Raw genomic sequence first — 24,666 nt, 5'->3', positions numbered from 1 at the left:
GAGAGAGTCTGATGTCTTGCACAAAGCCACACAGCTTATCTGAGCCCAAACCAGGGTTCGGGTCCTAGCAGTCTGAGTGTGCAGCCTGAGCTCTGGCCATCACACCTGATTCCTGGGTGAGAACAAGCACGAGAAGGCATGTGCCCTTCGGGCCACCGCAGCCTGGACTGAGCCCTGTCCAGCAGGCGTCGGCCAGTACTTGGGCCAGAAGCTCTGAGGCTGCAGGGCCGGGGGTGGGGGGCTCAGGCTCAGAGGCTTATCCCACCGGATTGCCAGTTTGGGTGCCTACAGGGGACAGGCAGGTCACAGAAATGAGGGGAGCCAGTCTCAGGTAACAGAGTGACACAGACTAGCTAGTGGGCCCACAGTGCAGCACAGCCTGCCCCACCCCACTGCCGCAGGCTGGGAATGTGAGGATAGGTCCTCCGGCTTTTCAAGACAAGCTAGAAATTCAGAATTGTATGTCACATGTCCTGCGTTTGCAGGTGAGTGAGTCATTCAAATATTTCAGAAATGCCGTGGAGGCTGGTTTCCACTCTCAGTCTGGCATTTTTCTCTTTTGTCTCTGATGAGAGTGTGAGCCCCAGGAAGGAGGGCCCAGGCACCTCTGTCTGCAGGCCCAGAGAAAGGCGATAGCTGGGGGAGAAGCCTTCTCAGAGGAGGTGGCACTGAGCTCAGCCTTGGGAGGTGGGAGGAATACTCTGGGGAAGGAACTTCCAAGCAGAGGGAGCCATGGCCGTGCTCGGGAGAGGGGACACTCTTGCTGCCCAAAGCGCTGGACAGGGCATGGGATGCTTTGATGCCTGAGGAGGTCAGGGCTCCCCCTGAGGGATGATGGGTCCATGAAGAGTCTTTGGCAGGAGCCCAATGAAGCCTCCAGTAAAATCTCATGGGCCACTTTGTGAGGGGTGTGGTCGGAGGGTCCAGGACGATGGCTTGGGTGGAGGGGGCAGAGAAAGATAATCAGCAGACAGACCAGACTCAGTGATCAAGTAGCTGTGGCAGTAAGGGGGATCACCAGGTGCTTGCTGGGAGAGAGTAGAGGGCGTGAATGCACCTGACGCTGGCGAGATGCGTCCAAGGTTAAGAGCGTGTTGAGGGGCCGTGCCCAGAGAACAGAATGCCACTTCTTCATGCAGCTGCCGTTTCCCCAGCATCCGCTGCACCAAGCGCACCGGGGATTTTCTTACCCCTCCCCCGACAGGCCGGTGAGGGCTTCACAGAGGAAACGGTCGAGGGCCAAAGTGAGGGCACACCGCAGCAGCTATGGCAAGGCAGGGTCCCAGGCCTCCCAACACCCGCATGCCACCCCTGTGCTCCCTGGCAGCCCATATGGGGTCTTGTTTGAATGTGTAAGCTCTTCCTACCATTGTGACTTCTCCAAACCCCACGTTGCTCAGAGACCTGAGAAAGGGCCCTGGGTGGCAAAGACACAGCTTCCATCGCATCTGCCCCAGCCCCAGCTCCCTTCTCTGGCATTTCCCTGGGCCACCCCCGGGCGTGGTGCGCGGTCTGGATTCCTCCAGGCTCTCCAGACAGCCATCAGGGTTCACCATGGAAGAGCTGTTCAGACCTGAGACAAGACCTAGTTCAAGGGTCTGTAGGATGGGCCCAGGAAACTAGAACGCCCCCAGGACCAGGCAGGCAGCCCTGCCAAGTCCTGCGTCTGCGGTAGGGGGCACTGATTACAGGGCAGGGGACCCAGGCCCTCTCTAAGGAGCAGCCCCTGCTCACCTCAGGCCACTTGTTGCCCTGGGAATGGGGGCCCATGTTTTTACTTATTTGTTTGTTTGTTTCTAAAGTTTACTTATTTTGAGAGAAAGAGTGTGTGTGTGAGCAGGGAAGGGGTGGAGGGAGGGAGGGAGAGCAAGAGAGGGAGGAAGGGAGAATCCCAAGCAGGCTCCACACACAGCACAGAGCTTGACATGGGGCTCGATCCCATGACCCTGGGATCATGACTTGAGCCTAAATCAAGAGCCGACACTCAGCTAGCTGAGCCACCCAGGTGCCCTGGGGCCCACATTTTTAAATGTTGGCAACAGATCCACAATTTTTTTTTTTAATTTGTTTTTCAACGTTTATTTATTTTTTTTTGGGGGACAGAGAGAGACAGAGCATGAACGGGGGAGGGGCAGAGAGAGGGAGACACAGAATCAGAAACAGGCTCCAGGCTCTGAGCCATCATCAGCACAGAGCCCGACGCGGGGCTCGAACTCCCGGACCGCGAGATCGTGACCTGGCTGAAGTCGGACGCTTAACCGACTGCGCCACCCAGGTGCCCCAGATCCACAATTTTTAAAGCACCTCCAGGCGCCACATTTGAGCTACGGAAAGCCAGATGTGGAGTGTGTAGGACTTCCTCAGTGAGCCCTGCACACATCAGCCCCCCCGGTGTTGGCTGTGTCCCATGCACTGCCTTGTTGGCTTTTGAGTCCCTTCCTACCAAAGTCATTGGCTTTGAGCGTCTCGTGTATAAGACATGAGAGTCTCATGCAGAGTCACAGCCAAGCTCTGAGGCTGGCCTCGAGCCCAGTGCTCCCAACCCCCCGGCCCGCAGATGGACAGATGGACAGGAGGCAAGGAAACCGAGGCCCGGGGAATTGGCACTGACAGGCAGGTAGTGGGTAGTCCATAACGTTTTCTAATTAAATTAATAAGTTGATTTAAAGAAATAGGTAAAAGAAGTGGTGGCAAAGGCAGTGACATGGAAGAGACACTTGGGAAACCCTGGGTGGACCATCCACAAGTTTTGATGGTGATGAGAGACTCAGGTGGGCTTTAGAGGGCAGGTGGAATTTAGATCAGAGAGAAGAGGAGTGCCAGATGAGCTGGAGAGCAGGGCGCTGTAGCCCTTCTGCACACATCCCCAGAGGTGAAGGAGCCGCCCGGCACTGCCCACCAGTCCCCTGCAGCCCCCAGCCCACATTTCCCCCAGCCACGTGGGCAGGTGCATTTGGAATCTAGTGACAGCTGAGACCGGCAGGAGGGGCTGTGTGATGGCATGTAGCACCATGATTTCAGAGGGAAGTGGGCTCGGGGAGGGGTGGGGGGCTGCGGGCAGAGGGGCCAGGCCCTGGGTGCTCTTCTGCAGCCATCCGCGGCGCCTCCCTGACAGAGGGGGAGCAGATGCAGCCCGGAGCCTCCTACGCTGCCGTCTGCATGACAGCACAGGTGCCTGGCGCAGGGGCCCTGTGGGTGGCCCAGCCGCTCTCCTGGGCGCCCTTCCTCCTTCCCTGACTCTGGACCTTGCCACGGCACCGTGGGCACTGCAAGGGGGTTGGTTCAGATTTGGTTCCACCTCGGGAAGCGGGCAGCGGCCCTGACCCTTCTTCCCCGTGCACGCTTGGGTTTTCCTTGGATAAAAAACGCCCCCGGATCCTAGCAGTTCTCATTGTTGTAGTCTTTAAGAAAACCAAGTAAAAATCCTCCTCCAAGTGACTGAAATGACGATGCCTTGTGGCCAAACGTGTGGGGCCGTGTCTACCCCAGCTGAGGAAACTAAATGCCGGTTTGGCATTTAAGACGGTCCCTGGCTTCCACTGGTGTTACCTCTCCCGGAGTGGGAGAGGAGGGCCATCCTGAATCACGTCTGCTTGGTCCTGGGCGGGCAGGGCCCTGCCGGTGCTACTGAAACCCTCCCTGTCAGCCGAGCAGAGCTGAAAGGAAAGCCCTGCCCAGTGCCACCATCGCATTTACCCTTTCCACTGCCCCCGTGGCGACGACCATCGTCCTCAAGAGTCATGAAGCTGCCCTGAGGCCGCCTAGCACCAGCCACTTGTCCAGGGGCTTGCAGGCCTCATCCACACAGCACAGAGGACTCCCTGGAAGAGGTGGTCTTGGCGGGCTTAGGAGAGGCATTGGGCCCGAGGAAGGTCAGGATCACAGACCTGGAGGCTTAAGTAGGGTGTGTGGGTCTGGTGGCTGGGAGGTAAATAGAAACGAGGTAATCTGGGAGGCAGGAGACTCTGGGTCCACCCAGTCTGTGAGGACAGAGGCCCACCCAACCATTTCCCCAGGACCCGGACGCCCCTGAAACTTGGCAGCAGTGATTTGGGCCGGCACTCCCACATTCTCCCCTCCCTGTTACGCTCAGCACTGGAAATCGCCAGTACAGGGGTCACTTGGGGACAATGAGCAAAGCCCTGGTCCTTTGTCAAGGACAGAACTCCTCTCTGTCCCTTCCACTCCTAGGACCCCTGGAGCCCCTCTCAAAGCCTCAGTGGGGCCCGGCACTCCCAGCCTCTGCACCGCATCTGCCAGTCTGACCCACTGGGCACAGGGTCAGCATCTTGGGTGGCTTCCTGCCAGGCCTGGAAGCCTCCTGCTTTCCAGCTCCTGCTGCCAGTGCTTGGGCCTGGCCCCCCTCAGGGGCTTAGCCACAGCCCACCCACCTACCTGTGGGGGGGGGGCGGGGGGGGCATCATTGTTCTCCCTGGAGGTGGGGGGTAAGCTCACAGTGACCTTTGATGGCGATAGCCAGAGGGGTCATTGTTCCCAAGAAGGGATCTGGGAGAGGACACCGTTGACCCCTTCTTTCCACAGCTCTCTTCTCTGACTTGCCACAATGCATTTATTCACTCTGTCATTCGTTCATTCAGACGTCGGCCCCAGTGGCCTCTCGTGGCTCACAGCCTCTAGGCCTGAGCAGTGGGCCAGCCTTGCCAGACTCCTCACCCTCCCCGCCCTGCCACACCAGCTTCAAGCAAGTCACTTCCTTCCAAGCTCCCGCCTCTTTCCTTCCCATGGCTTCCTCGTGTACCTCCTTCAGGTCTCGGCTTAAAATACCACCCAGAGGCCCCCACCGTGGTCTCCCTGCGTCGGTCGGTACCTCACAGCCCTCACACTCACCGCACCCTACTGTCTCTTTCCCAGCAGGTGAGAGGCGTGCCGTTGCCAAATGGTGAGAGCACGGTTCTCAGGCCCAAGCCAGTCAAGATTCCAGCTCCACCACTTACTTAGCTGTGTGTTCTTGGGCAGATGACTTAGCCTCTCTGGACCTCCGTTGCCTCATTTCCAAATTAGGAGAAATCATAGGACTTCCCCATAGGGTTGCTGTAGCTAAACAGACTAATGGAAGAGCACATTCAGACAAGAACATAAGCAGCAAAGCTATAGCACTTGTTAGCTTCTGATGTTATGGTCTGTTCCCCCAGTGGTTGCTGGGTGTGACCCCTGTAAGCCCCATGAGAACAGGGAACCAAATCAACACGCTCTGGTAGATGTCGAGTAAATGCCTGTTCCAGACCCTGCGCAGGCCTGGGGCTAGGTGGTGAGTGCCTTACCGTCCTACCTCTCGAGGAACTCACAGCCCAGAGGGAAGGCTCTGCAAAGGCACGCGGGCAGATGCAGACTGAGAAGGGCCGTGGGTCTTTCCAGAAGGCGTCCAGAGGAGCAGCCCTCACAACGTAGCTGGAAAAGCCAACAGGGTGGCCCAGGGCATATTGGGTGGGCCCCAGTGGTGTGGCTGAAGCCAGAGGTGGGCTTCACTGGAACCCTGGGGGCTGGCAGACCGGGCCCAAGAGCTCGGAACTCATCCAGAGGTGAGAGGGGCTGGAAGGAGCACCCACCACAGGCTCACTGCTTTCCAGTGAGGAACCAGCCTGGCCTGGCCTCCCCGCAGTGCAGTGCCCCCCGACCCGGGCTTCTCCTCATTGACTGTGTGTTTTCACGTGGCATGGCTAGTGTGTCTAGCTGAGAGAGGACAGCCCTGCCATGTCTAGGTGCCCATGCCCTTTCAGCAGGACCTTGAAACCCAGTCTAGAAAACAAAGTGGAAGGGGGTAGGGGGGCATCCAGTCTGCTTTTCTGATTTAAGGCAGAGGATCCCCCGGGCTGATGGTCTGCGGTACAATCTTCAGGATCTCCCCAGTCCACTTGACACCGCCCTTTTCTGTATTGTGGGATCAGAACCCTCAGGAGCTTGGGAGCCTATCCTGCACAGTGGGACGCGTCCCAGAGCAGGCGGAACCAGAGAGGACAGTCAGCTTGAGCTGCCACTTAGAGGCCAAGTCAGCTGGGCGGGGGACTGGGAAAGGCCTTCTGGGTGGGGGGCCGGCAGGAGCTGAGGGCTAAGGCCATTTGCTCTGTCCAATGACTGAGTGGACTGGAGAGATGGTCCACTGGGGAGGAGCTGCAGGCTGGGGTCATTTGTAACCCATCTACAGAGGGAGCACAGGGGCTTTGGTGGCAAGGGGGTTAGCACCACCTGATGATTGATACTTGTCCAACAGGGACACGGAGGGCATTGAACCCACACGTGGTCTCCACCATCTGCTCCTACCTGGCACCCTCCCAGCCATCTGGGACGCATATTCCATTCGGCCCTAGTTGCTAGACGACGAGCCAGCCCATCGAGCTCACGTGGCCATCCTGAGTCACACGGTGGTCAGTGGCAAAGCCATCCCTCACCCCAGGAGCTTGGGAACCAACCCCACACTCCTGCAAGGGGTTGGCTGCCCGGTCACAGGAGGCCCCAGCATATACACATGGCCCGCTTACGGGAAGATCGGGAGGGCTTTTGGTTTTCATTCGACACAGCGATTTCACGGGCCCACCCTGACAGGGAGCGGGCCGTGCTCTCCCTCAGGAGAGGGGAGTGTTGGATTAACTCTAGGAGCCCCATCTCCCGCCGACTGTCTGACATGGCCTGAGCCTAGCCTTGGGCCTGGTGCTTGTCCGGGCTAAGTCCCCCCTCAGAATCTGGAGCCCAGTTGATCTGACCCGGGGTGGCTGTGAGCTGGCCGAGCGACCAGGGGCACCGCACAGTGTGCCTGAAGTAACGGCCGCTGACCTGGGCAGTAATCCAGCCGCCAGTGTTTGGGGAGGGCTCGCCACGTGCCAGGCAGGCAGGGGGTCAGCCTTCACACGGAGCATCCCACTGCTGTGACGAGTCCGCCAGCATCCCGAGTTCAGAGTCCCGTGAGGACTCTGGCCAGGCACTTCTCAGAGCCCCTGCCATTTGCCTTGGTTATCAGGGCCGCCAGAAAGGAGAGCCAGCCGGGCACTTCTGGAGCTCCTCCTCCACACCACGCGTCTTCGCTTGCGTTCATCCCCATGGGATAGGGATTGTGCCCGTCTTACAGGTGAGAGAATAGGTGAGCCGCCTACCTTGAGAGTAAGCACCTAGTACGCTCGTGGTCAGGCCTCGGCCCGTGTGGATCCAGTCCCACCCTCTTTGCCCCGTTGCTGGCCTGCTGCTGTAACAGCCAGAGCTGCGAGTCAGGTGGGTAGGGTGGCTCAGGGGGGCGGGCCCAAGCAAGGTGCTGAAAACCTGGGCTGGGCTCTTAGAGTCAGGGAGGCCAGGTACAATAGGTATCTTGCCCCCCCAATAACTGCCCTTGAAAATAGAAGGCACTGGGGGCACCTGGGTGGGTCAGTCAGTCAAGCGCGCAACTCTTGGTTTCGGCCCAGGTCACGTGTGGTCTCACGGTTGGTGAGTTTGAGCCCTGCACCGGGCTCTGCGTTGGCAGAGCAGAGCCTGCTTGGAATCCTCTCTCTCTGCCCCTCCCCTACTGTCTCTGTCTCTGTCTCTCTCTCGAAATAACTAAACTTGAAAAAAATAAATACATAGAAGGCACCGGGCCTAAATTTTCTTCTTATCCTCACAACTACCCATGTCTCGTGAGAGTCAGTTCCCTCATGAAAACATGGAGTGGGGGCTCTCCTGCCTCCTCAGAGAACTCGGATAGGATTTACATTGCCTTAGCACTTCGACGTCATGACGAAGACAAATGCACGGGGCTTGTTCAGTGCAGGGGCCCGAACTCCTGCCCAGTAAGAGCTGGGTGCGCCATCCTGGGCTCAGGTGTGCCCCACAGTGCCGTCGTGTGGAAGCCTCTGGCTCTCCTTCACTCCGCCTCCCACTTCCCCTTGCTCCGTGGAGGAGGTGTGGTAAGAGAGGTAGGAATGAGGCGGGGGACAGAGAGAGACAAGTGGCCCCGGATCAACCACTGTGAAGCCCACGGCATGTGTATGTGTGTGTGTGGAAAGTTGCCAGGCTGGGGCCAGAGGTCGGGGCCTGCAGCCTCCGTGGGAGCCTGCGCAGTTCTGATTTGACCCCTTGGCAGGGGGAGGCCACAATCAGGGACAGGAGAGCAGCAGGATTGGCACAGTGGCACATGGAATTCCTGACCGCTCGTCGCAGACGCAAGGGGCCTCTAGGACCTTTTTGTCCCCCTCTCTCTGCATCTGGGGACGTTAGAGGGGTTAGAACTCTGACCACCAGAGAAGCAAGAGCAGCGGGTGAAGACCTTTTGTCAGGTTCCGGAACCTGACCAGAATGTTCGTTCATTTGGCCCTCGTGCCTGGCCCCTAGGGAGACCACTGGCCCCTGTCTGCAAAGCAGCAAAGCTCTCGGCACTTTTGCGAGGCACCGTCAGCACGGACACCTGACATTTTCACTCGGTTGAGAGGCCTGTCTCCCTGCTGGAACATGAGCTCTGCCAGGCCCAGCACCCAGTGCAATGCCTGACACCAAGTTGGCACTCAGGAACCGTGACTGAATAAATGAGCGAACGGACTCCATGCCTTGGGCGAGCTCTTGTGCCGCTTTTGATCTCGGGAGACAGCGTCTGCCGGTGTGCTCGTGGCTTCCAAAAATCCAGAAACGAAGTTGTCTCCAGTCCCCAGCTGTACAGATCTCAGGGCACCAGCTTCCTCCATCTTCCCGAGAGACCGAAGAGCCCCCACCCCTCCTGGGTTGGCACGGCCTCCCAAGATGACCCCCAAAATGCCCCCAACCTTGAGATGCTAGGCCGTGTGCCCACTACTCTGCAACCTTGCCCAGCTCTGGGCCCCACCCAGCATGGCTGTGTGCTCACCCTCTGAGTTCCTGGGCCATTCTGTTCAGTTTCACTGTCCCGGCCACACGGGTGACCACACCTGTGCCCACCTGACTGGTTGCTGGAGGGTGATACAGGATGCTGTGGGTACCTGGCCCAGGCTCGCTCCCTACGGGGCTCCGAGTGCCCTTGGCTGGTGTGGGGGGCGCCGTGATCTGAGAAGGGGATGGCAGGTCCAGCCTATCCCCCTGGGCTCTGCCAGTGTTAGCCATCTCCTGGCCCCCTGGGTTTCTCTTGGCCTGTTAGGGTCTTCAGAGGACAGGGTCTTCCTCTGAGCCAGCCTCGGGCCCCCTCAGCCCCTGCTGTCACACCCACACAGGGCCACACACGTGGCAGACGTGCATCCGTGTACACAAAGCAGGGTGTGACAGCTCACTGCTCACTACCAAGAGCACAGGCACCTGATGTTTGAGGCTTCCACAAACTTTGCTTGATAAAACAAAGAGGAAGAAAGCATTGTTTCCAGGGCTGGGGAGGCAGGGTGCATCTGCGGGGCCCCCCTTCCACGCTAGGCTCTCTCCAGAGGTCTGATGCACATCTGCTCACGGCCTCTCCGAGGGGCTGTTCTCCACTCCCTGATAGAGCAGGGGATTGTTTGGCCCATTTCACAGACATGGAAACTGAGATTTACAGAGCCATCTCCCAAGTACCCTGCAGAGCCCAGAACTCCTGACCCGGTGACCCTCCCATGGCTGACTGTGGTGCAGGGCCAAGCCTGGGAAATGGGCCACAATGACAGCTGTTCTCTGATATACGTGCTGCACTTCCAAGATAGGAACCCCCCATGTGTTCATACTGGCCCAGAGACACCCACAGATACCAGCTCAGATCCATTAGTGCTGTCTCCAGCCCTGGGCCAGTCTTCCCCAGGCCCCCTGCAGCCCAGGCTCCTGAGGGTGAAGGGACACCTGGATGGGGGAACTCCAAGCCAAAGCCTGTATACTCTTCCAGACTCAGGGGCAGCCTCCCCATATGTAGAGTAACCCCCCACCAGGCCACAATGCAGGATCTGTGCCCTGTGGCCACAACGTGATTAAATCCTGCCCAGGGCAGAGCCCCAGATGGTGTTTTGGAAGAAGGAGAACACCTCCCGGTGGACGAGGGTCCACATCAGCCCATCAGCAGCCACGTGGGGTAGCACTGAGCCAGAGGAGGGTACCTGATCCCCACCATGCCTGCAGAGAACCCCAGGGCTGGTAGCGCTGGCCAATGATCCGAGAGGCAGTTATGGCGTAAAATACAGGAGGGGATGGGCAGTGACACCACTTGCAGGTACCTGTGCTGGGTGTTAGGGACGCATGCAGCCATGTGGGCATGAGAGTGCAGGTGGCGGGAGCCAGCCCAGGGTCTGGTGCCCCATGCACACAGCAGACAGCCATCAAATGGACATTGTGTGCACACAGTAATGGTACATCCAGCCTCAGAGAGCATGCTGGGAGTTGGCAGGGTGACGGTTGGCTGGCATGCCGAGTGAGTGGGTCCGCCCCGCACACAAACCAGCCTCCCCGGGGCCTGAGAGCCACCGGCCGGGCCTGGGATCTGCCTGAGAAGGGCTGTGCGTGTGCCCACGGCCCCGTGTGTCTGTGTGGAGGGGGGGGGCACTCCTGTGCTCACCCCAGCTGCAGTCTTCACAGGTCAGGGAGGGGGTAAAACCATTGGAGCCTGCAGCTGTCAAATCGGGAGTGTGGATAGGGACCAGCGAAGCTCACCGCCCGCCCTTCGCTGTCGGCTGGAGAGGACAGCCAGCCCGCCCGCCTCTCCCTCCACTCTGCAAACGGGGCTGATACAGTAATCAGGACGCCACATATGGACCCTGGAAGATGGCTGCTCCCAGGGCCTTTGTTCGCCTTCATTATTCTGGATGAGGTTTTTTTTTTCCCCCAAGTCATAAAAATGACATTTTTAATATGTGGAATTTTTTTTCTAAAGAAAAGCAATATGAAGAAGACTTTTATTGTCAATAAGCTCTACCTTTTAAACCAGTTATCTTAGTTTCTGCTCTAGGTATTTTAATTGAAGATTAACTGCTGTTAAAGAGTGTACACGTTTAGGGAGTGAGTGTTTGGAGCATTAAAATTCAGCTCCCTCGGTGGTGGGGACAGTCTCCATGGGGGCCACCAGGAAGCGTGCTCCATCCCCACAGCTGGCCTCCAGACGCTGGCCATGCAGGAGGGCACCTGCAGGAGAGGCGAATCACTGTCTTTGCGTGGAGGGGCAGGTTGGGGAGAGTCCGGGAACAGCATTTGGTCTCCTGGAAGCAGCTACTGCCATGAGCCTTACTCCCGTCATCCCTCATCCTGACTGAGGAGGACACCACAGCTCAGAGCTGGGCGGTGAGGCCCCCATTTCACAAGGCCTGGTGTCCAGTCCTGGGCCATGGACTCAGCTCTGTCTCTGCCCACCATCCCCCACCCGCCCCCGCCTGCACAGCTCTCACGAAGCCTGTCTCTAGGCAAGCTCCTTGGCCTGGTCACTGCCCTCCGGCGATTACCTGAGACTTTCTCAGCGGCCACTGTGTTCCGATTGCTAAACAGACCCTACCGAGGGGAATGGATCCTGCCCGTTCGGGGGGTTCTCGGTCCAGAGATTTGTGTGCTTGTGTGCGCGCGCGTGTGTGTGCATGGCTCACTGTGAGTGGCGTTCTGCAGTGCCGTCTGAAGAAGGGCGACGACCCCTTTCCTCTAGCTACCTGGAAAAGAACTTGGGATTCGAGTAGCAGTGAGGATGGATGAGCCCTTGTTTGCCACTGACTGTGTGACCTCGGGCGAATCATTTCATATCCCTGGGCCTCAGTGTCTCTGAATGATGGAGTGAATACTGTACCCTCCTTGAGCAGGTTGAGACACGGAAAAGTGCTTGTCTGATCCTTCCCTGGCCAGACGCTGAGCCAGGCTCTGGGATCTAGTCTCTGCCCTCACAGAGTAACAGTCAGGGAAACGAGCTCATGTCCACCCATGACAGAGGTCTTGGGGGCCAGGACCAGTGCTGGAGGGTGGCCCCACGGTGCACCTCTGACGCAATGCAGCAGAGGAGAGTCCAGCTCGGAAGCCAGACTGCACGTTTGAGCTCAGCCTACCACATCTTCACTGTGTGGCCTTGGGCACGTACTGGCTCTCTCTGTGCCTCTGTGTATAAATAGAGCCAACCCCCAGGGAGCGGTTGTGGAGTGGAGAAGCCGTACGAACAGGATGTAAGAAAGGCACAGTGAACGTTAGCTAGGGTGACCATTGATGGTGTTTTCAGCATTATGAGAACTGGCCAGAGCCCATCTTTGGGGCAATTTGGGCCAGGCCTGCCTCACACAAGATGGGCTTTCTACTTCAGACCCCCTCTCTGCCATTAAGACCGCTCTCAGAGTCTGCCTAGGCAGTGGCCAAGCTCCAGCAGTGTCCCCCCCACCTCTGGAATCCAGAACATAGAGGCACGTGAGGCCTCATCCCTGGAAGTCTCTGGAGACAAGGTCCCCCACCTGGCCCAGCCCACATTGGTTGCCCTGGCCTGGGAGTGCCGGGTGAGAGGTGCCTGCTGCCCAAGTCAGGGTGGTCCCCCAGTCATGTCAATGCCCTTGCCTTTTGCCATCTCCTCCCCACCCTCAGGGGTAGTAGCCCCCTAGGCCCCCCTGCCCATGGCATTGCTGTCCCTGCTGCTTTGTTCCCAGTGAGAAGCAGCGGGGCTCTGGGGCGGCCAGGCCCATAGCCAGACTCCCAGACCTGCAGCAGGATAGACAGCTGTGTAAAGCCACAGGCTCGAATGTAAAGTGCTACTCCCCATTTACTGTTGTGTGACTTTGGGCAGTCACCTCCCTGCCTACAAAGTGACTTATAGGATGTCTGGAGGCTTGAATGAGATGCTGTCTGAACCCACCTGGCTGGATGGTATGTTGACAAGGACACTAGCTAAGCAGTCCCTATGATAGTGGTGGCAGAAGTAGAGGCAAAGCGACCTAGCCAGTCCCCTACCCAGCCACTGACCTTCGAAGCCTGCCTCACCCCTGCTCCCTCCCTCCCCCCAGGGCAGACCTGGGCCCTAAGCTCCAGCCAGCCTTCCCCACCTAGAGACTTCAAACCTCAGCCCAGAGAGCCAGCCAGAAGGAGTCCCTGGGAACACTGCTGTCTAGGCTCCCCTTCTGGAAATTGCTATTCCGAGGCAGCTCAGCTCCATCCCCGGGTCGCAGCCACCAACACCCGCAGCCCCCCCGCCCCCCGACCGTGCCTGGCACACCCACGCGGTTGTACTGCCTGTGCTGACGGGGAATGTGAGCCCAGGGGTTGGGACTGGGGTCCAAGCCCCCTGGGTGCTGAGGAGCCAGCCTCTAGATCTGGGCGTACGGGACATGTTGGAGGAAAGGGCCAGTGCACATTCCTGCCTCCTCTAGCAGCCCAGCTGCCCGGCCTCCTGCTCCCCAAGCCTCCTGTGAACTGACAGGGCCTGACTTGGCTGTCCAGCAGTGAGAGGGTGATTAGGAACCAGACGGTCAGGTGGGTGAGCCCTGACCCCCTGGGGACGGTCATCCTTGGGAGAGAGCCAGCCGCCAGGGCCCAGCCCACTGGCAGACGAGGCAGAGTGGGAGCAGGCTTAGGTCACCGGTAGTCCCCCTTCCTGGGGCTGCTGGCCACGGCTGCAGGCCGCACTTTGTCTCCTGAGGACACAGGGTCTAGACGTGGTCCGCTTGTGGAAAGCCTTGGTCCCCTTGGAGGATACAGGCCTGGAAGGTAGCAGAGAAGGCCGAGCCAAGATGCTAAAACTTTTGCTGAAAAGCCAAAGGAGTGAGGTTTGCCAGGTAGACGAGTGTTGTGAGTCACCCCAAGATGAGGGAACACCAGTACAGAGCCAGGGTAGGGTGAGTGGGGAGCCCTGTGCAGGGGTGAGTTGTGAGGCCTGTGAATGGGTGTGATGGGGCTCCCAGGCAGGGGTGAGTGCAAAGGGCCTGTGATGGGTTGGGGGCTGTGTAGGGTTGAGTGGTGAAGGTGGGGAGCCAGCTGGAGGAATTTGGACACCTGCCTGAGGAATGGCGGAAGATTCTGAGCTGGGAGGGATGATCAGGATTTTGTTCTGGAAACATCTCTTCGGCGACAGGCAGATCAGAAGGAGCTGGTGGGAGAGCAGCCTGGTGGCTCATGCCCAGAGGCCAGTGCCTGAGGCCCTAGTGCCAGGCCCTCCGCCAGGGCCTGGAGGGACACTGAGGGAAGGGGCCCCCATGGAGCACAAGGCCAGCCATCAGAGATGCTCCCCACTTGGGAAGGAGCGGGCTCCCCACTTGGGGCTTTTCAGAGTCAAGCAGAGGTTTGAACCCTACCTGAACTTCTGGGCTGCACGCCAGGCGTGACCTGGATGGGATGTGGAGCCCCTGGCTGCTGGGACTATAAGCCTCAGTGACCCCCCACAGCCACTTTAGGGGGATGAAGCCCTGCCCCAGGTGAGTGCTGGGCCGCCCCTGTGAGGAACAGGTGGGAGCCAACAGTGGATGGTGTTGGGTAGTTCAGAACGCCCCCAACCCCACCCCAGCGGCCCCCTCACTGTCCCCCTGAGTGACAGGGAACTTTCCTCCTCCTGGGCTGCCCCTCTAATAACTGAGCTTCTGATTCTTGAGACCAAGTCATTGCCTTTTTCAGAATGGCTTTGTTTTTGCCTTAAAGTCCTTCCTTCCACATAATGCACTGGTTTTCCCTCCCCGCGCACCCCCAATCTCCAAAGGCTTGACTACATTATAATTTCAATTTACACGGTGTGGGAAAGATTTGTGCAAAGGGTCCTTTTTTGTTTTTGAAGAATTCATCATTGCTGTTAAGAAGCTTAATATAAATTAAAGGAGGAATTAGGCAACATTAAGACATCAAAATGGGGGTGTGGGCGCCCGTTGCCTCGCCTCCACCCAATCAAAGGGGCTGCGTGGAGCCCGTCGAGTGTGCGCTCGAGAGCCTCAGAAAGCGCAGTTCCAATAAAGGGCCTGTTCTGTCGCCCGCCTTCCCCTAATTCCCTTTGTTGCAGGGACAGCGGAGTACATGTCTGATAAAAACTTAATCACCTTATCTTTTTAAAGCAAATTGCATCTTTGTTTACATACGGGATCCATAGCAGGAAGAGAAAGGAGAGAAAACCAGGCAGCTTTCCCAGCCCCAAGCAGCACGTTAAAGGCTTCCGCTCCCAAGGATAAATGCGGAAAACCAGGGCTGACAAAGAGATGGCGGGAGGGTTCCACAGTCACCAGCACCTCTCACAGATGAGGTCAGGGGCCCCAGCAAAGGGAGCCAGCCGACTGGTGTCCCCAAGGGCTGTCCCTCTCGGCCATTCTCTCCTCTCTTCCCCTGCAACCTTCCTATTGGCTCCTGTGGCCAGCCAGGCTCTCCCTAACCCGCTAGGCCCTCCCAGCACCAGCTCGCCTCTGGGCCTTGCGCTGAAAACCAGGCCTGTCCTCCTTGGGCCTCTCCTCTCCACTGGCGCTGTCAGAGCTAAGCTTGTACAGGGCCCACGCCATCCTGGGCCACTGGCCGGCAGAGGGATCTGGGTTCCAATCTCAGCTCCACCACCAGCTACAGCAGGGCCGCGGGCAAGTCCTTGCACCTCGATGTCCCTGCAGGATGGGGCGGCAGCAACAGCCCTGTGCAAATCGGACACAACAGGACCCCGCCCTGTTTCATGGCCACTACCGCCCTGGCCGAGTCCGCCTCCGGTTTCTGTGCCCTCCCCACCCCCTGCAGCCCACTCCCAGCTAGACTGTCCTCCAGCCTCGCCCTCAGCAGCACATCCTGCACAAGCCACCACATTAGCCACATCAGAGGTCTCATCAGGCACTGTGCCACGCGTACCTCCTGTGACCACCTGTGACCTGTGCAAGGCAGCCTCGTTAACAGGGCAGGCATGCAGAGACGCCTTTCTTCAGGTGAAGTTTGACGGTGGATCCCACTGGGTAATGGTGCAGCCATGCTGTTTGAAGGACCTCAGCCTCGCTGCTCAGGGTCACCTCGCTGACAGAGGTCCCCTCCTTTGGGCAGCCCCTCTTGCTCCCAGGCCAAGCATCCAGTCTAGACTCAGGACCTGGCTGGATTCAAGGCCCTCTGTGGCCATCCGTCTCGGCCATCCCATATGTCAGCCCAGCCCAGCTTGCCAGGCATGTCCCTCTGAGCTCCCCAGCCCTTCTGTCATCACCAGGATACTGACCCTAAAAAGGGCTCCCCCCCACCGCCCCTTACCCCGACTCTCTTTCTGCCCTGTCATTTCGGCTCTTTCCAAAGCTGCTTGTTCTAGGAGGGGAAGCTGGGGCGGCTGGAGTTGGCTGCAGCCCCACGGGGCCACCGAGGGGGCCGCTGACCCCAAGCTGCTTGCAAGGGCTCAGTTCCCACTGGGGGGTGCAGGCCGCCCACCAGCGTGGAGGCCCTTCTTCCAGTCTGGCCCCCAACATGAAAGCGACGCCAGCAATTGGAGGCAATTTGCCGGCCTTTGATGGCCATGTCAGGGCGGCACCCGCGGCCAGGGCTTGGGAAACTGTTGTGCTTCCCGCATTCTTCCCTGATTACCCCCGGCCCAAGCCAAGACCCAGCAGCCTCCAGCCCACTGTGCCTTTGTGTGGAGCTGGCACTGGGTGAGAAAGGCCAGCCCGGCCCTGGGAGAGTGTCCCCAAGGAAAGCCACGGCTAGCAGCGTCACCCCGAGGTCAGGCCGACCCGCCCCCACCGCATCCCAGGCTGGGCTTGTTGGAGAATGGATCGGGCAGCCCAGCTCCGGGAATCCTGAGGTCTGGGGAGAAGGAGCAGAGAGGTCTCCCTGTGGAGCAACGGCCACGGTGTGAACTTCACACACGGAGCTCATTTAGCTCTGTGCCCACCCTGCCAGGTAGGGAGCCACGTTCCTGCTCACATGGAGCAGGGGGCCTGCTGTCTGAGCCTGGGCTTCCTGGGCCATGACCTTGCAGACACGTATTTCCTAGTCTGGAGGCACAGGCTCTGTGGAAGCGTTTCTCTCACTTCCGCTGCCCTGCACACCTGGGCGAGACTGCTCCTTCCCTTGGCCTTCACCTGGCGCACCCTCCCTGAGCCCACCTGCCAGGCCCTGTGCCCAGCACCGAAGAGGCAGTCCCCCCAACAGGCCACCCGGGAGATGGATGCAGAAAGCAAACATTGGGGCGCCTGAGTGGCCCAGTTGGTTAGATGTCCATCCGACTCTTGATTTTGGCTCAGGTCGTAATCTCAGGCCCGTGTCGGGCTCCACGCTGAGCATGGAGCCTGCTTAAGATTCTCCCTCTTTCTTTCTCTCTCACCGCCTCCTCCCTCTGCCCCTCCCCCATTTTACGCATGTGCACATATACACACACACACACACACACACACACACACACACACGTGCTCCCTCTCTCCAAAAAAAAAAAGGCAAACGTCATGCCAAGTAGGGTTCCAGGAGGGAATCTGCTCTGCTGGGGCAGGTGAGGGAAAGCCTTCTGACAGAGACAGTGGCAGAGTAGGCGTCAGCCAGACAGGAAAGGCGTGGAGGAGCTTCCCAGACAAAGGGAAGTCGTCGGAGGCCCTGCTTGATTTCTGCGGGCTGGAGTGTAAGCCGAACGGGAGTGAGAGGAAGCAGAGGGTGAGGCGTAGAGGGAGGTACACCCTGATGACCCAGGGTCTTGGATGCCAGGCAAGGCCATAGACTTTGTCCTGTTGGAGCCCAGAGCTCCGTATGTGCCTCCGAGCAGCCCCTCCACGGGGGGAGCAGGACCCGGGAGGAGGCCCCCCGGGGGACAGGGCAGCAAGGCTGGGGAGCAAGGAGCAGACCCTCAGGAGGCTGTGGAGAGTGATACCCTAAGCCTGTGCCTTCCAGTTACTGCCCTTGATGCGGCAGCAGCGTCAGAAACCGTGGGCTTTCAGTGGCCACAAAGGAGCCATGAGCATGGCCTGAGGTGGTGCTCAGCTCGTCCTTCATGGGGCCGGATTACTGCAGAGACGACGCCATTGGCCCAGAGATGGCAGTGAGCTTCCTGGCCCACGGCAGCCTTAACCAGGACGTGGAGACGAGACCTGGCCCGGGGTGACAGCCACCTCCCCAGCCTCCCCTTCCTCCCCTGCCCGCCCCCCTGGAGCCCTCCTCCCTCCCCGCTGCCTCCCCTTGTGGCCATGCATTAAGCAGCCAGACTGCACTGGGTGGCACTCCGCTTCCTCTGGGCCTGGGTGCAGGAGGCCATGCCAGTGGCCCGTAGGAGATGGCCCCATGAGCACCCAGGCTCACAGTATTAACCTCGGGAAGTGGAGAAAAGTAGAAAGAAGAGCATCGCCTGTAACTTACCCCCGATCTCTGACGGCCTGGTGGATAGTCTTCTAGTCTTTCTGCATCCCAGAGTTAGAGCAGAACTCTTCCAACAAATTTGTATTCCTGTGGCGTTTTCTTTTTTTTTTTTTTTCAGTTAATTTTTAAGTTTGCCTTTGTGTAACTGTGAACTCTTCTCAGGTGTCACTTCACCTCCCAGAATATTCTGCCGCAGTAAATGCATGCCAATCCCGTCCTGACTGCCCTCCCACGGGTCTCAGCACCCTTGTAACTCCACAGGCCAACGCACCTCCTCCGTGGTGCACACAGACCTTGGGATCGGGTAGCCTCACAAGTCCAGCTCTGCCTCTCCAGACCTGTGTGACCTGGGGCCTGTCACTCTCCCGGGCCTCAGTTTCTTCCACACTGGGCTGTGGGGGTCAAGCACCCGCACGCGTAGTGACATCTGTGTATACAAATCTCAGGTTGCTTATTGGGACGGAATGCCTAGAAGTAGGTGGCTGGGTCCATGCGGTGACCATTTGGGGAGCTTAGTAGCCAGTGCTCACCCAGCAGGGTCTCAGAGGGTGTCTTCCAGCACTTTTCATTCGTAGTATTCTTTGAGCCCCTCCCGTGAGCCAGGGAGTGTTCTAGGTGTTGGGCTTGCAGCGGTGCATGCAGAGACAAAAATCCCTGCCGTGGTAGGACGTGCATACAGCAGGGGCAGAGAACAGACATCAAAATGAGGAACTTACAGCAGTATGTCAGAAGGTGATAATAGCTATTGGAAAAAAATAACTGGGTGGGGGGGTTGGGGCAGGAGGGGATGATAGTGGTCAAGAAGGCCTCACCAGGAGGTGTCATTTGCACAGCGATTAGAAGGAGGCGGGCCTGGGAGCCACTGGAACTCCTGGGGTGGATCTGCCAGCAGAGGAACTAGTGAATGCAAAGGCCCTGAGGTGGGAATGCACCTGGTGTGTCAGGTGAGGGGGACAGTTCAGAGACACAATGCAGGCCAGCTCGGGTGGGAGAAGAGGGATGCAGAAGTCAGAGGCCGGGAGCTCCAGACATGCTCCCAACGTCAGGGGCCATCCCAGGAGGGGCGACACATGGCTACCCAACCCATGGGGCCTCTCGAGGGTGCTTCAGGGGGAGGTCCCTAAGAGAAGACGGTAGCTCCATGAGAGTGGGACCGTCCTGCTTGCCTCTGTATCCCCAGGGCGCACAGGAAGTGTGGGGAGCTCTGGTGGATGCTGGGCGGGTGGACATCCCTCACCACTCTGAGCCCCCAAAGGTCCCTGGGACCCTCCCTGATTTGGGCTCCCGAAGAGCCTGGCACACAGGGAGCACTATGGGGACTCGGTAAGCTGCGGTCACCCTGTAGCCACACGTCCTCATCCATACTCGAGCGTCACGCTCATTCCCACCCAGCACGCAGACTCCCTTTGCATGCAGACCCTTGCCCAGGTCTGCGTGCGGCCAGTCCCTGTCACCTGGTCCCCGTTCGGAACTCTTCCTCAGAAAAGCCTGCCCTGGGTGCAAGCGACCTGGCCATCCTCCCCTCCTGGTGACACAGCACTTTTGCTTCCTTGATGGCCGCAGTGGCTATCTGGATTATCTTGCGGGCTTGTTTCCCCTCTGCCTCTTCTCGGACTAGTAAACTCTGGGGGGGCCAGGCCCTGGTCTGCGTGTTCACCGCTGTCATCTCCAGTCCTAGAGCCTCCTGTGAGCGTTTTTCACTGAAAGACACAGGGGCAGGTTGGGAGAAGCCCGGCGATTAGGTGGGCAGCAGCTCCGACCCCCGACGCCCTGACCTGCCCTTCATTTCCCTGCTTTGGCTGTTTGGCTAAGGGGAGGAAAAAGCCACTGCAAAACGAAGCAGCTCCCAGCGACGTTTTCCGCAAATCCTACAGCTTCGGCAGCACCAGAGAACAGGCCCGCGTTGGGGAGGCTTTCTGGGCATTGTGTCCAGGCCACCCCAAATGGAGCAGAGGTAAAGGAGCCTGACCATCTCAGTAGAGCAATTAAACGGCCACATGTTTGCCTGTGCCAGATAGATTTTCTGGCTCTGCCTGCTTTGGGCCGTGCGAGGTATGCACCGTGTGTAATGAGAGCCAGCGCGGGCGAGATGGACCGCCGATTGGGCCACGCCTGTCTCCCCAGCCCGGCGCAGACGCCGGGGAGCCCCGCGCCTCTTCAGCCATCAGACCTCCTGGCACCACAGGGAGACAGGCCGCCCATGCCATTTGTCAGGGTCTGGTGCCAGCCACCTTCTCTGTTTGCAGAAGGAAGGCCAGGGCTCCGATTCAGGGAGGCAGATACCTGCAGGCCTGGTGCTTGCTTGGGGGCCTGGCCCGGGGCCATTCCCACGCCCCATCCCAGAGGCACGCAGACCAGCTGGGTGTGGGGCCTGTGATCAGACACCATGCTGCGCAGCCAGAGGGTGGCTCCCCATGCTAGGGGCCCCACAGGCTCCTAGCGTCCCAGAGCCCCATTCACATTGGCCACAAGTCCCAGCCTTCCTGGGCAATGCAGGTGGTGCAGGCTCTGAGAGGCCTGTGGACAGGGAGACAGAGTCCTTCGTGGAGGAGGCAGAACTTCCCCAACAGACCGTACCGTGTCCCTTCAAGCAGCCTCCTGGCCACCTTTCTGAACATCAGGGAACTGCAGGGCCAGTACAGGATGCTCCATAGCCGATGGTCCCCTGCACAACCATTTTCAGGCGTCTGCTTAAGGGGTACCCCCACTGAGGGCTGGGCTGGCCGGCATCTGCCATCAGAAGCAAGCCCAGAGTTCAAATCCTTGCTCTTCCGGACCCTCTGTGGGGCCTAGAGGAGCCCTCCATGGGGCCTTCTGTCTTCTCATCTGTAAGATGAAGGGCTTGCTGACATCTTCAGCAAGCATGCGTGAGTGCCTGGTCTAAGCCAGAAGAATCCACCCACCGCTGCCGCCCAGAGCCCCCAGCTGGTTAAGACACGATGTGCAAAGGTCCTCCAGAGCTGCACATCTGCCTTTCCGTCTCAGGCAGACAGCTGGCACCCAGCCAGCACTGGGGCAAAGGAGGACACCCTTCACGTGCTGGCAGATGCAGATCAGGGCGCCCCGGGGCATGCAGGGAGGGGAGCCCTCCGCCTGGTGCCTACCCCCAACTTCCCACCAGCTCTAGACACCCGGCCTCTGGGTCCACTGGCTGATGCGACCCCTCTGTGCCTATTAGAAGTAAGCGCCCTCTCTGGGGGACACAGGCCTGCCAGGACCCCTCTTTTAGCAAGCACAGTGTAGGCTGGACTCCACCCCACTGGCCTCTCCCCAGGGGAAGAAGGGTTGGACCCAGCTCTCCCCGTAGCCGCTCCAGGAGCTGCCGCCCGCTGGGCCTCCCTGCCCCATGCAAGTCTCACGGTGCCCCCTCAGCTCACCCCCCAACAGCCCTGCCAGTCTGCTCCCCCCAGGTTCCCCCAGTGGGGTCGTGAGTGGCCTCAGAGGGTGAACGCCTGCCCCAGGGAGCTCTGCTTGTGCCGGGCCAGTCCGAGGTCTGACCACAGCCTCGGGTGAGCCGGAGCCTCGGCCCCTATGCTCGAGGCAGCCGAGTGCTCGTCCTGGCCAGCAGCCCCTGAAGAGGCCGCACCATGGTACGACCAAGCAGTTTCTTCATACAGACGAGCCCCAGAGCAAGCCTGCTGTTCAAGGATGAGCAGGGTTTCTTCCCATTAGCAAGGAGGGGAAGGGCGTCCCAGGCAGAGGGAACAGCATTTGCAGAGGCCCACAAGTGTGACGCTGGGGAGCCCAGGGACAGTCGTGTGTTCCTCAGGGCCGCAGGGAAAGTGCAAAAGCAGTGGGTGAAGGGGCCGGAAGAGTTGGGGTTGGTCTGAGTCAGGGTTGTCAGCAGGAAACTGATTTCCACTTAATCATTTGTCCAGAGGGAGTGAATATAAAGTCTGTACACTGTATGCAATGGAGGGAGTGGCCAGAGGGGGGTTGAAAGGAGCCGGTAAGATGTGGTGGGAAGGAGTAGGGGCCACCCCCACCCTGCATGGGACAGCGTGTGCAAGAGCCCAGGGGGAAGGACCCCCGACAGGAGCTCCGGTCTTAGGGAGCAGGGATCGTCACTCCATTTGCTCTTCCCTCTTGTCCTCTGATCCACTGGAGCTCCCATTGGCTGGACCCAACCAGAAACCAGAGGGCCACAGGAGCCCATATGCCTTCTGCAGAGGCCAGCCTCCCAGGCACACAGAGGAGCAGAGAATGGATCCCCAGGGGCAGCTGGAGAACTCCTAGCCCAGGGAGCCTCAAAGTCAAGCTTCAGTGCATGTGTTTTAATGTGAGTGCTCTGGGAGACAGCAGGACCATGTAGAGCAGGAGAAGGACATGGCCACCAAGTGTGAGCCAAGTGCAGAGTGTATGGGTGGGCAAGGGACTGGGAAACGGAGGCAGGGAGCCCTGCTGAGCTCCAAGCTGGACAGATCTGCCGTGGACTAGCGTGGTGCGGGGAGGGGCCAGGATGCAGGGATTTAGGTGGCAGAGTGGACCATAGGCCTCAGGGGTCCGTTGGCTGGGGAAGGAGGTAGAAGGGGGCGAGCCTGCCAAGGTGGCACGGGGGTCCTGGCTCGGCTTCGGCGGGCGTGAGGGTGTTGCAGAGTTGGGAGAAGGGGACTTGGAGATGTGCTATTTCAGGTGTGTGCCCATCCGGGCCGGTGAGGGGGCAGGCTAGGGAGCGGCAGGCTAACAGGCTCTCTTTCTGTGCCTTGCAGGTGGCCTCAGCCCCGAGTCCAAGAAGATCCTGACGCCCACCCTCAAGAAGCGGGGCCGGGCCGGACGAGGGGAGGCAGCCAAGCAGGAGGAGGGGGCAGAGCGGCCCGAGCCCACACAGCACGTGGCCCTCAGCCTGTCTTTCAAGCGTTACGTTTTTGACACCCACAAGCGCATGGTCCAATCTCCCTGAACGTTCCAGTGACCTCCCCCGGGGCCACCTTGCCCAGGCCCCGGGCTGGGCCGCGATGCCAAATGCCCAACCAGATGTGCCTCGACCCCCTTTAGTACATCCCTCCCCATGACTCTCGAGGCACGGGCCCCCGGGCCTGGCACGGAGCCCCATTGAGAAGCCTGGAGGATGCGGGGGCGGTGTCACCAGTGCTGGGGCCGAGAGGGTCTGTCCCTCCACCCTGGCACCCTCCCACCTACTGGTGGCCAGTGTCTCCCCAGCTGCCCAGCCGGCAGCCATGTGAGGGCCAATCCATGCCCTGACCCCAGGTGGCCTGGCACTTGCCAGCTGCAAATAAATGTCCTGTGGTGTCTGCTCTCTCTGCTGGTCTCTGTGATTTCACTGGGAGTGTTCCCTGACCTCTGTTCCTAAGGGGAATATCAAGGGAATTGCCAGGGTTCCTTCCCAGAGTGGAGCTGGGGGAGGGACCAGAACTCAGAGCCCAGGGGGGCAGAGGGATCCACAGGGTGTCAGGCCCCTAGGCCAGACTGGGTGGCCCCTGGGGTCTCCTGGGCCTTGAGAGACATGGGGGTGCTCTAGGCAGCCAGGTCCTGAGAGGGCTCTGCCAGGAGGGGCACACATGGGGTTCTGGGGAGTCGTGGGGTGCCGGGCAGGGTGTCAGGGCAGAGGCAAGCCTGCTCCGTCATTCCCACACCAGGAGTCCCTAGACCTCAGCCCTTGAGCTTGGGGTCCGTACTCCCCAGGGTGTGGAGGTGCAGGCAGGTGAGGGAGCCCTGTGCAGAGTACACGGTGGGCCAGGAACCATGAGCACAGGCCTCTCCAAAGCCCAGGAAGCCCCCGCTCAGCTCCTCTGCCTCTGCCCCACAGGCCAGGCCACCCCACCCCGCCACCCGAGCTGTGGATACTCGGGAAAGAGTGAGATGGTGAAACCAACTTAATGAGGGGAAATCAAAGCCTTTAAAGACATCTGTAGACAAACAGACGCGCTGGTGTTCCTTGATTTGGCCTCCAGACAGACGCAGGGGCCACCCTTTTATCCTGGTGATCGGTGCATTGTGCTTTAACTTGCAGAACTAGCGTCAAAGATACTAACGGGGGGCGGTGGCAATCCACGGGCTTGGAGGGGTGCGGTCCTGGGGCTGAGGGCAGAGAGGAGAAGGGAGTGGCGTGCAGGACGCGCTGTATGTGCGGGGCCTGGGCCACAGGCGGCAGCGTGCTCGAAGGGCACGTGTGAGGGCAGCTGGCCAGCAGGCCTCCCCAGCCCTCACAGGGACCGACCGTTAGGCCAGGCCAGGGACAGCAGTCAGGAGCGACAGCTGAGGGCTGGAGGCTGGGAGAGTTCAGGCCCGGCCCCCACTTCTCCCCGGGCTGAGAATGAACTGGGAGAGGGCTGGGTGCAGGGAGAGGGAGGCACTGCTTGCAGACCGTCCAGTGGTTCCTTAGAGCCTCACTGCCACCGCCTGAGGGGACACCTCCAGTAACAGCAGTGGCACTTCTTGCCTGGCCCTCAGCCTTCTGCAGGCCAGGGTCCAGGCCCCCCCCCAGGCCACCTCCCGTGCCTACTCAACCCTTTGGAGTGGACACAGCTGGGAGGAGCTGGGGTCTCCCCAGGCCCTGCCCCTTAGAGGAGGAAACTCCCTCCGGCTTCATCCCCAGCG

General features: G+C 59.5%; 1 protein-coding gene across 6 annotated transcripts in view; it reads left to right on the top strand.

The window, feature by feature from the left end:
• EEFSEC (eukaryotic elongation factor, selenocysteine-tRNA specific) overlaps positions 1-23,367 on the top strand; it is a 262,800-nt gene extending 239,433 nt beyond the window's left edge. For 4 of the 6 annotated variants that reach the window (XM_045052028.1, XM_045052027.1, XM_045052032.1 and 1 more), the window contains exons 7-8: positions 22,216-22,387; positions 22,818-23,367. In XM_045052028.1, the coding sequence (XP_044907963.1) occupies positions 22,216-22,387; positions 22,818-22,977 (332 nt within the window). In that variant the 3' untranslated portion in view covers positions 22,978-23,367. Of the gene's footprint in view, positions 1-6,229; positions 6,473-22,215; positions 22,388-22,817 lie in introns of those variants that run through there. The other 2 variants (XM_023250076.2, XM_045052029.1) reach the window with 2 other exon arrangements.
• The last annotated feature ends 1,299 nt before the right edge of the window (positions 23,368-24,666 follow it).

The sequence above is a fragment of the Felis catus genome, chromosome A2 (assembly GCF_018350175.1).
Source record: "Felis catus isolate Fca126 chromosome A2, F.catus_Fca126_mat1.0, whole genome shotgun sequence".
NCBI classification, from domain to species: domain Eukaryota; kingdom Metazoa; phylum Chordata; class Mammalia; order Carnivora; family Felidae; genus Felis; species Felis catus.
Note: the sequence above shows the minus strand (reverse complement) of the source record. Positions and strands in the feature narration are given on the sequence as shown.